The sequence below is a fragment of the Epinephelus lanceolatus genome, chromosome 4 (genome assembly GCF_041903045.1).
Source record: "Epinephelus lanceolatus isolate andai-2023 chromosome 4, ASM4190304v1, whole genome shotgun sequence".
NCBI lineage: Eukaryota > Metazoa > Chordata > Actinopteri > Perciformes > Serranidae > Epinephelus > Epinephelus lanceolatus.
This window is the reverse complement of record NC_135737.1, coordinates 31,506,761-31,519,047: the sequence shown is the minus strand read 5'-3', so window position 1 is coordinate 31,519,047 and position 12,287 is coordinate 31,506,761. Positions and strand designations below refer to the sequence as shown.

Genomic DNA, 12,287 nt, shown 5'->3' with positions numbered 1-12,287 from the left:
AAATATTGTTGAATCAACACTCCTCTGGCACGGAGTCAACATGACATCAACACTGTAATCATATAATACTGCTGTGTTATTACATTACATCATATGTGCTCCTGCTTTTTTGACCTCACCACAGGCCATCACGCAACAGCTGAGAACTGCTCAAAATAACACTTATGCAGTACATAAACTTGTCTCAAGCTCTGCGTCTCCTTAGTTACCATGTCAGTTTCCCGCAGAGCTGGAAACATGCTGGGTCTCTGAGGGTTCACTTATTTCTTGCGAATTCGGCAAGCCGGCTAATTATGCTGTCGACGCCCATGCACGCTTTCAGATTTCACATTGCCATCTCGATGCAAACTTTATCAACATGCAGGAGACAACGTCAGTCGTCACTTTGCGGAAGAGTGAAAGTGGAGACGTTAGCTGCAGAATGGCGACAGAATTAATTAGCCTCCAGAAACCGTATAGTGGAAGGTGACACAGCAGAACCGCTGCATTGACTAATCAGGTTTGATTTGTTCCAAACACTTGCAGTCATTTCTGATAACTCCTCTGCCACGTAGACAAAATACGTTTGAAAGATTTCAGCACTTTGTCCTCTACTTTATGGCTTTATGTCCTTTACTGTTCATCTTTGTGACTTCCTTCTCCTTTCCTTTCATGTCGTGTCTCCTGCTTTCTGACTCTAATTTATTTCATTTCTCTGTCTGTACTGCATTGTGGGTTTTTGATATTCCTCTGCCCTCTCCTTCCCCGTTCTGTTTCCATATCGCTTCTGACTTCCTTGTCTTTCTTTTGCTGTTTATTCTCCTCGCATTGTAACATCCTCACTCCTTGCAGCGGAGGAGCACTTGTCATTTGATATGCTGTTATTGTAGCCTCTTTTTCAGTTAAGACTGCAGACGTTGTTTAGACACACGCAGCTCCTCAGAAACAGATACTCAGTGTGCTGAATGAATGATGTTTTTGACTACAGATTTTGCGTGTGTGTGTGCGCATGCATGCAAATGTGTGTGAGACCTTGCAGACTGATTTATATTCAGGCAGTGTCACTTTCATGACTACATATGAATTACTTCTCTGTCATTCTACTGGTTTCCCTCTATCTCCTCCGTCTCTTTCAACCTTCCTCCCTTCCCTTTTTCCTCTCCCCCGCTCCTCTCTTCGTCCGTTTCTTTGCCTCCCTTATTTCTTTCCCTTCTTTATGTCGCGTCTCCTTCAGACTCCACTGATCTTTTATTGGGCTTGTCTACTTTACCTGCCCCTTGTGTTTCAATTTTTATTTCTCCCTCCTTTATCTTTGTCCTCACTTTCCCCTTCTGCGGGCAAAGGAGTTCACATTGAATTCCAGCTCACCACCACTCTCCTGCTTTACATGAGTCGGCTGCACGTTAACTACCACTACCATATGATTTAACTAAACTACTCTTCTCCCCAACCTCTCTTAACAGAAAGCAGAAATTGCTGTCGCCCCGCTGACCATCACTCTAGTGAGAGAAGAGGTGATCGACTTCTCGAAGCCTTTCATGTCTCTGGGAATCTCCATAATGATCAAGAAGCCCCAGAAGTCTAAACCAGGTGTTTTCTCTTTCCTGGACCCGCTGGCCTACGAGATCTGGATGTGTATAGTGTTCGCTTACATTGGAGTCAGTGTTGTGCTGTTTTTGGTGAGTGATTGTTAAAAACTAGAAGTCAGCACTTGAGTTGGATTGCAGGGCTGTAGCAGTTTGAAGACTTTTATAAAGCTTTAGGAATGAAAGAACAGATTGCTTATTTGGCTCACAGGCTAAAAATATTTCTCAGCTAGTTGGCTGAAGCACACAGTGCTGTCTGGCCATGTAGATACTTATTGGACTCATTTCCTGCTGATCAGAAGTCAGTTTGGTCAATTTAGATGATATAGATAGACTAGATGAGACTTCCTTTCCTGGCAGTTTTTACCAAAGGATGATGTTTTCCAATGATACGCGGTAATAACTTCTGTGATCTTGCAGCTTGGTGTTTCTGAGAGTGTATATTTTAAGGTTTATGACAAGACTTTAATAAACCATTGCAGTTAATGACTTTTCCATCATGGCAACATTGCTTTTACCCCCTCAACTGTAATGTCTCCAACAGTGTTGAAGAAAGCTTACATGCAACAAATCATTAAGATACTTAGAGGTGTCCTAGCTGGGCAGAAATACAATCACAGAAAGCTCCATATGCAAAATACTCAAATACTTGATGCAAATTCACAGTGACTACATTTACATGCACATTCAATTTGCAGTATTATTCCAAATATGGCAATATTCTTGATTTAATACGGTCCATGTAAAGAATAGGGGTGGGGGAAAAATTGATACAGCCTAGTATCGTGATACTTTTTTTCAATGGAAATATTGTATCATCACAAGTACTGATTTTGTTTGATTATATTATTAATATCACTAATACAAATTAAACTTTAGGTACCAGAATAATATAATCAATTGATTTTTCAGTCCACTAGACACATTTTGCTGCAAAAAAGAGATGAATAGACTGAAAACTTTTTCTTAGGCTATTAGATAAAACAGATGTTGACCAAGTTTTCCTTTGGGGACATAATTTACAGTTGAAAAGGGTGAATAATCGCAATGTATGTGGGATATGCTGGTATCATGCAGGTTTTAGAAGCTTACTTTGGACCTATATTGAGTGCATTCAGAACATGCGTCTCAAGTGGTTTTACCTTAGTTTGCAACTAACAGCGCCTTGCCTGTTTATGGTCAGTTATGGGTTTTGTCATGGATGTGTTGTACATAAACCAACTGGCCAACAGTTTGCAAGACTGGTGTAGAGGTGCAAGCCCAAAATAAAAATGCCCACATTTCTGATCATAAGTGCTCTATTGTAGGCTCAACTGGACATGCTTGAGTTTCTTGAAGACATTTCACCTCTCATCCAAGAAGCTTCTTCAGTTCTAACAGACTGGTGCGGAGTCGCAGGCTTTAAACTCTGTGTGGGTGTGAACCTTTACAGAGTTGTTGAGATCACATGTGAGTCGTTGACCCACCCGGCCCAGAGAAGAAGCTTCTTGGATGAGAGGCGAAACGTCCTCGAGAAACTCAAGCAAGTCCACTTGCCTACGATAGAGCACTTACGATTGCCATGACCTGCATGACTGAGAGTCTTCACTGGCACATTTCTGGTTGGAAGAAAAAACAAACTTTATGAGAGACTTGGCTATCCACACGTTGTCTGATATGCACAAATATCCCAACACCAACCTTTTCAAGAAGGTGCTTGAAGGAATAAAAGAGGGAGGCTGTGTTTACACAGTCCAACAAGTCCACCACTGGTGTAAAACTCAAAGAAGCAAAATGGTACAAGCAGCTCAGGCTGTTCCACTGTTTTATATTTTGACGTGATAAACAACAAGTTAGGGCATGGTGGTGGGAGTATGCAGGGCTACGTGTAAATGGAAATATTGGTAGAATATTCATTTTCATTAGCCATGTAAACAGATTAGTAGGTGTATTGTCTTTTTTGAAACAAGGGCAAATAAAATAATATTTTGTGCATGTAAATGTAGTCAAAATCATTTTGGCACCGGAGTGTCTGCAAATTCAAGGAAACATTTTTGTTTTCCACAAAAATCAGAAATGTACCTGCTATGGCTTTGTGTGTGTTTTTTGTGGTTGTAATCAATGCATAACATACTGTACTTCCTCTGTTCATTTGTACCTGTTCTGGTATTTATATTTTCCATCCCTGCCTCAGGTGAGTCGCTTCAGTCCGTACGAGTGGCATGCAGAGGAACCAGAGGAGGGCACGACAGAGCTGGGCCCCACTGACCAACCTCCCAATGAGTTCGGCATCTTTAACTCCCTCTGGTTCTCCCTGGGAGCCTTCATGCAACAGGGCTGCGACATCTCACCACGGTGAGGGCGGGAAACGATGTGTGTGTGAGACAAACAGAGTGCATTTGTGCTCGCGTGTGCCTCAGACTGAGTAAGAGATAGTATTGAGTCTATCCAGGATGTGTTCATAAGAGAGTCTGTGTGGGCTGGGGATAGCGTGTGTGTCTGTCTAACTGTCTGTAATGTTAGAGTGCTTTGGTATTAGCCTGTGGTGATTCAGACTGTTGACAATGTGAATCACCTCTCTTAGCACTTTTTCTAGCTTCCCCTGAACTGGGCTGCTTCTCTGAGACACTGCATTACAGGAGATGTGCCAGAAATACACACATACATAGACACAAGCGTGCGCATGCACAAAAAAACACGGAAGTGAGAAGAGAAAACACCTGCACCTGCAGTCCAGCGGTCATGTCCATATGGGTGTGCTGTGGTGGGAGATTTAGCAGTTTGCTAGATGTGTATGAATATTTAATGCACCACTGAAGAGCCAGAGTCCAGCTGTATTTTTAGAATATTTATAAGAATATAGCATTTTATTATTGATAACCTGAGAATGCAGTTTAGTGAAATATTCATGGCCATCATCCTTAAGACCTTTGGGGAGCAAATCTAAGGAGAGAAGCAGATAGAAAAGAGTGATAGACGATGACGCCTAGCAAAATGTGTGTGCTTGAGAGGATAATAAGAACTGGTGGCGGAGTCGTGAATGGACACTTCTCAGTTTGTCACAGACATGGAGATGAAGTGGTCAGCAGTTTGAATTGTGCTGCAGCACAAAGGCAGACAATAACAAATTCAGATTCACTTTAAATACACACGGGTACGTTTTAGATTCTGGATTCCTCACAGGTTCATGTGCGAGATTCTTTTTTGTCTTGACTTTAGTGACTCTTGATAAGAGGGAGCCACTGCTGTGATGTTTTGCACCAACATGTTATAATGACAAACACACTCCACTGGAGCTTCTTACATTTTGCTAACTTTCCAAACACAAGTGATTGCTCTCATAAATATTAAAAGCTTTTACGCTAAAACACATCACTGCCTGTGCAGCAGGAAATAGGGTTTATCTTGTGGGTGTTCGGAATACCAAATGTTCAGTGTTATGAATATATATGAAGAGGCTGTCCATTTCTTTTTACCCCAGAAAACCCCTTCTCAAATTTAACTTTAATGCATGTCCAGGCTCTCTGACACACCTGTCATCTTCAACAATCTTCTTTTCATCTCAAAGACTTTTCTTCTGTTTTAAAACCGAGTTTTAAACCCAGTATCTCTCCAACTTTTCTGTTGCATTTCCCATTAGCATTTCACTTCTGGGAAAAGGACAAAAGTTCTACATTGGTTGCCCAAACTTCACTTTCTTCCTCCTCCTCTTTTGCTCTTCTGCCCTTCTCTTTCGCTCTTTCATCCATCTCTTTCACGCTTTCTCTTTTCCTTCCTCCCCCGCTCCCCGACACCTGTCGTCTCCCACTCCTCCCCACTATACTGTGACTGACAGGCCAATTCTAGTCCCAACACACAAAATAGAAAACAGTTACACCAGCTGCACGCATACACAGGAAAACACACACACACACACAGGCTGTGCACATGAATACACAGACGCTTCACACTTTGCTTACACACACATGCAGATAAAACACCTGCTGTGCAGTTTCACAACAGTCCAACACACCCATGCAGACATGTGTGCATAAGCTACAGCTGTCATAGTGATAATGTGATACTTAACATGAAGCCAGTGTTCGTCATACAAATCACCCTACCCTGTCACTTCCAATACACAGCAGCTCCTTCATAGGCCAAGATTACTGCGGTCCTAAATGTCTGATTATATTTGCAGAATGAAGAATCTGTCACTTGAATGCTTTGTCTTCAAACTTAAGTCTGAAGTGTCTTTCTCATGAAGGCAGCTCATACAAAAATGATTTAAGTCTAATGTATCACCACAGTGTCAGTCTCGGTAGATAAACCATATTGCAGCGCCTGGCACTACAGCTGTATTTAGTGGCGTGGCTCTGCTCCCAGGATGATCAAGGAGCAAACTGATGGAAACATGCTGCAGATTTGGACTAGGGTATGCAACCCCCTGGTGGGTACAGAACAAGGCTCTGGAGAAGCACATCTCTTATTGTAATATTGACATATAGCTTACATACGCTGAGATATTTTTTTCTAATGAGGAGGAGGAGGCTGAGGAAGATTTTTTAAAACAGTGAGTGATTCAGTGTCGAGGCATTGTTTTAGCACTTATGCTTATTCCAGTAGTGTTGTACCGATAATAGATATTTTTTGTATAACTTAAATATCAATTGGAAAATGTGAAAGGTGCCACTCATAATGATGAACCACAGAGAATTACTACCTGAATCTGCTGCTTGCCATAGCTTTATAGTGTAGAGTTTCAGCTCATTATTTAGCTATTTGGTGCATACTTTAACTGCTTTAGTTCACTCTCACAGCACTCATGGCGTCATTTTTGGTTGCAGCATGTAGCTTTAAATTCTACAAACCCACTGGTAAACATAGTGGAGCATGTAGCAGCTAGACAGCAAGATATTTCTCTCAGGAATTGACCAAAAACAACTTAAAAGGTGGTGATATGTCAATGTTGTGTTCACAACTTGTTTCTGCTGCCCCCAAGTGGCCAGAAAGAGTCAGTTATTGCAGGTTTAATTACACCCCAGGGTGGTGGAAGCAGAAGTCAGTGTTGTCGTAATGATGACAGGTCTCAAGACCACTCTTTGAAGGTCTCAGTCTCAGACAAAGAGGACTTAGGATATTATTTCAAGACCACAATTGCAGGAATATAATAAAGTGACTTAGTGTCTGTTTCTGTTTGTTTGCTCATAGAAAACAAAGGGAAAGTCACACACAAATAAACTCCCTTTGCAATGCCTTTTGATTATTTTATCAGGATACTTATTATGGTTCACTTATACATACACACACGCATATATACTGCATGTATGCAAAGGGATGCATTTACTCAGTCTCAACCTCTCAAAGTCTTGATACACTCTGGTCTCGGTCGTGACTCTGTCTCAGTCTAGGTGGCCTTGACTACAACACAGGCAGAGGCAGCATCAAGTAGCAGCATACAATAAGTGGTTCAGTAGGCTTGAGAGTTCATTGGTCACTGTCAGAATTAAGCAATAAGCACTGTGTATGAAACACACTTAAGCCCTAAGGCCATGCACGATAAGTTAGTGCCACAGTTTTTATGTAAACTATCAAGTTACTAGTTATTGCCCTAGTTATAAAAAGTTGTTATTGAAGATCAGCCTGCATGACTAAAGCTTCCTGCCTGGGCAACAACACTGGTTCTGAGGTAAACATAAACAAAAGAGAGGTGTGGAGAGAAGCATTGCTACGCTTGAGTCACACTGCCACACTCACATAGTACACACTCCACTCTTTGCAACACACATCTATCACACTCTTCTATTTAATCTGTCACGCTCTGCTCACTCTTTTGTTCTGCTTAAGCTGCCACTGCTATACAGCTCACCGTGAGCATCATCATCTTCATCGTCATCATCAGCTGCATTCACCTGTCGCTGCTGATTGGAGTGAGTCACTCCCAAATCTTTCTGCGCGTGGTCTTAAGTGTAAGCTGCAGGGAGTGATGAGGCCTGACTCACTTGCTTAGACTTACAACATGTGCTGTACCTTGTATCCACGTATAATTATTACGCATGTACTGACTGAGTGAAATGCCAAAGTAATGACGCAAATCATGGTTATGCAAGAAGAGGCAGAGAGCTATAAAGACGTAATGGTTTAAGAGGGAAATTAACTTGTTCATTAGATTCGTTGATGAAGCAATGATATAAGCCTGAAGACCAGGCTTTCTGCCATAAACCCATTTGACGGATGAGCCTTCACTTTGACATTGGCTCTGCAGAGACACTAGATCACGTCCTTATAAAAGGAGACGTGTCATGCACATCATCATGTCATATCATTTTTTTATCCCCTAGGTACATTTCCTTAATGTCCCGTTCTCTTGTTCACCTTTACAGGCAGACAAAGTCATAACGCTGACAGCAGAAATGTGCTTCAGCTATAACAAAGACAAATATATTATCATATAACAAAATGTTTTCCTGCGTGCAACTTTCCTCCGAACAGAAATATCCAATATTTAACATTTACTTTTATAACCACATTAAAGATAGAGCATGACACTTTCACTTATTCACACTCTCAGTTTATCTGCTCCTCTACGAGCTGCATAATAATGTCTGCAAACAACACACTTAGCAAATCACTCATAAAGGAGAATACATAATAGAATTGGAAAACATTTTTATGCCTCCGTGCTGGCACCAGCCGTGGCCACAGGCATTAAGGTTTTGTGTTGCTCATCCATTCCATCCTTGTGAGCACAATATCTCAGGAACGCCTCAAGGGACTTTCATCAAATTTGGCACAAATATCCACCTGGACTCAATAATGAACTGATTAGAATTTGGTGGTCAAAGTTCAAGGTCACTGTGACTTCACAAGACACATTTTTGCTCATAACTTGAGAATTAATGCACTAATTATGAGAAAGTTCCACAAAAAGGTCTAATAGGATAAATTAATGAAGTGATGACATTATGTATCCAAAAGGTCAAAGTTCAGCTTGTGACATTTTAATCTTCTGCAAAAATTATCTGGCCATTATTCAATGTCAAAACTCAGGAGCAGAAGGGGAGACATTTGGGCAGATACTGCAGTGACACTAATCTTGGGCGTCCATCTTAAAACTGTGGTGACTGTATAGATCTTCTGTGTTGCTGGGTTGAAGATGTGTGTGAAACATCAATGTTTTGGAATATGTAGCTTCTCTGCAGCAATATCCCTATTTCAATCAGGAGAGACTCGTTCTGAAGGAAAAGAATATTTACATGTGCGCATGTAAGTACTGGGCGATTAGACCTCATTGTGATGTCATATATTCCAGGAAGGTGATAAAGACGTAGTAGATTAGGGAACCCCCCCACGGTGGGGTGATGCTGTTGGTGGTGATGAGATGAGATGAGGAGGGAGCTGAGGATCTGGATGTGAAGAGGAGTGGGCTTTTGATGAGCTCATCCTGGGCTTTGGATAAGGTGACTGGAGGTGAACGGGGTGGAGGAGGGCGCAATGATTCCACCTAAAATGACAGCTGACAGGAGCAGAGAGGAGAACAAATTTAAAGTTTGGCGGCAGCAACATGCATGGCTGAATATCGTGGCAAAGAAAGGCCAACAAGGAGAGGGAACACCCATAGTCAGCTGATTAGCAGTGGGAGTGGGATAGAGAGAGGATTGCTGAGCTTCATTAAAAGCATTGTGTATTGTCATGGCTACATATGAGTCTGGACAGACATGGATGTAAACTGCAACTTGACTGGCTGGCAAAAGCATAGGGCCGGACAATATGGCAAAAATATTACCACAATATTTTTTTCCACATTAATCGATGTCAGTATTTATCACAAGTTATGATATGATAATGCTGCCAGTGTGAAGAGTATCTTGATAATGACTAAAGCTTGAAGAAACCAGAGTGTCCATTAGTTAAACTTTATAATGTAGTTTATTTAACATATGAAATAGAATGACATTTAACCGTGCAAACATAGTTCGGTTTTGTGATTACATTTAACTTTCCAACATGCTTTATCTGCCTTAACAAAACATTGCAGCATAACATTTTAAATGGTATGTGGTGTGGTCACTAGGATAGTATACCTTCAGTTGATGAAGCTGGCAGTCATCTAAAATTCATAGAGCTTAGGTTATATCCGTAACTAGCACTGACCGACGGCATGCGTAATCTGTGCTCCGTTGCTATTGTGATACCCAAACCACATGCATGTAATTGACCTGGTGGTAGCTTTTTTGTCGATGTCCTCAGCTTTGGAGGAAAACATGCTTCACTTTCAGCACTTGAGCATAACAAGCTCTGTGGCTTTGTAAAATAAATCGAGTGTGGATTTAAAGGAGGAAGCAAGTTAGTCTGGGCACAATGGTTTTGTTCTGCTTGTTCAACAGGTATTTGATAGATAGATCACTGGTTCCCAACTGGTGGGTTGTGGTCCAAAAGTGGTTCATGGGTCCAGTCTGAATGGACCCTAAATGACTCAAAAATGTGTCAAGTTTCTAAAAAAACCACTTTATTTTGAAGTGCAGTGAAATTCCAGCAGAGAGCTTTTAATTTGAAGTGCTATTATCTGCTGTAGATTGACTGACTTACACACAGCTACTTTACAGAGACAGCTAACTAGCTCAATGAAACGGCCATAGGTGAGTATGACACTAAATATATTAAACTGTGCGGACGTAAAACCAGTGAGAAATCTGGACCCTGTGGCTGGATCATTTGGGAAACACTGATATGGATCACACTGTCCTTTTGTTGTAGGACATGGATATGGATAATGAACATTATCGCCAGTGACTCCATATAATATATCCAAAAGTTTGTTTCATTGCCTCCATTATGGGCTCGGCTGTGAAGTTACACTGCTGTCCACTGTGTGTGGAGTATGACTCCGCCCTCCTGCGACTGGTTGTCGTCACATTTATTTCTGATGTGTTATCTAGCTATATCAAGTAAAGATGTCCAAAGTTTATCGTTCTAGACATGCATTTTATCGCAATCCCCTATCAAGATTGTTATATTGTCCAGCCCTTTAGAGGCATACAACTGCAAGTTAGTAATTCTAGTTTGCTATTGTCTCTCGGCTAGAGTTTCATAATTAGATCAAGTCCACAGGATCTCAGTTACAAAGAATTATACCCTTCCATGTTGTGTGTTGACTTAAACCAATAATGCAAGAGTAATTTTACACAGAAATCTGGGCAATTGGAGCTTTGCTTTGTGCATGCATCAGTGATCAGGTAAGGTAGAAATGGTCCGCCCTTCCACTTGCATCGTCTCCAGGTAGTCAGCAGGCATCACAGCACTGAGGCTGACATTTACTGTGGAGCTGGGAATAAAGGGAAGGAGGCGCAGGAAGAAATTATTTTACAGACTGTTTTTTCTGAGAGTGTGTGTGTGTGTGTGTGTGTGTGTGTGTGTGTGTGTGTGTGTATGCTTTGCAGTCTGCCTGGTTGGCTATTTACAGTGTATGTGTATTTGTTAAGTAAAATCTCTTATTTCTTTCTTTTCCTTTATGAGTATCTGTCTGCCAACTGCTCTCCATGTGTTAGATGCTGGTTGTTTGACTTTATGTACTGAGCGTGTGTGTGCGAGACTGTGTGGGTTGTGTATTGTGTATTGAGCTGCCATAGCAGTCCATTGGTATTCAGTGTGGGTCCCTCTCTCTCTGCTGCAGTCATCTCTGCAGTCTGGGAGACACAGTATAACACACACTCCTATTCAACTCTCCCACTTTCGCTCTCGTCTTTCTTGATCTATTCATCATTTTTTTCCGTTTTCCTTGTTTTCTTGCAGCCTCCATCGTCTTTGTTTTGCTCTCTCCCTTCGTGCCTCTTCCTGCTGCTTTGTTGTCTAATAATTACCTAAGTTAATTGACATTTTCACAGCTAGTAATTTCAGCACATGTGCGGTGGCATGTCTGCGTGCTTATGAGAGAAAACGCTTCTCCTTGAGACACACACATGCTCTGTCTCTTGACTTCTGTTTCCTTCACCTTTCCGATCAAGCACAAGGAAACTGCTGGCTGCAGACGTGAACGCATTCGCACGCGCTAACACGCCTCGTTGGAGTGACCTTGAGATGGCATTTGCACCACGCACACCTGTCATCTTTCAGCCCGGGCTTTTGGGTTCATAACACCGGTGATTGGCTTGGTCACCTCGCGCGGGGTGGCAACACAGTGATGGACAGTTAGTTAATAGGACTGGAATTCTTAAAAAGTGGAAATAAATAAATGGCAGAAAAAAAGTGACAGGTTGTACATTGAGGAGGACCAAAAGCAAATGCAGGAGAGGGAGAGAGGGGTAAACTGATCACCAGTGAACATCTCAGAGGGAATGGATCTGTCTCCGTCAATAAACATCTGAAATTACAGCTCTCTTCTGTGTGTGTGGGTGTGCATGTGTGTCTGCTGCTGGGTGAGGGCACGTATGTGTGTGTGTGTGTGTGTGTGTGTGTGTGTGTGTGTGTGTGTGAGTGAGAGTGTCATGTGTAAGTATTGAGCAAACAGCCATGGGTGTGTTGAATTGTTAATGATAGCAACAGATCCAGCTAATGGTTCAACTAACTAACTACAGTGGAGCGCTGAGGCTTACTGACTAATTAATGATCTCAAGGTCACTGATTAGAACCCAGTCACACTAACTGACTGTGTTTATGAATTTCACCAGTAATAGTTTATAAATCTTATGAATAATCTTGGCTCTGGGTGTCTTTTCGGTTTCACTGATATGATCTGTGTTATTATTTCATTTTATTTTGCCTTCA

At 41.7% G+C, this 12,287-nt stretch overlaps 1 protein-coding gene across 6 annotated transcripts in view; it reads left to right on the top strand.

Moving 5' to 3' along the window:
* Positions 1–12,287, top strand: part of gria4a (glutamate receptor, ionotropic, AMPA 4a) — a 162,426-nt gene that overhangs the window by 111,251 nt on the left and 38,888 nt on the right. For all 6 annotated transcript variants that reach the window (XR_013490973.1, XR_013490972.1, XM_033632123.2 and 3 more), the window contains exons 12-13: positions 1,443–1,658; positions 3,739–3,899. Coding sequence is in view for 4 of the 6 variants with exons in the window: in XM_033632123.2 (XP_033488014.2) it covers positions 1,443–1,658; positions 3,739–3,899 (377 nt within the window). In the remaining 2 variants the exon portion in view is untranslated. The remainder of the gene's footprint in view (positions 1–1,442; positions 1,659–3,738; positions 3,900–12,287) is intronic.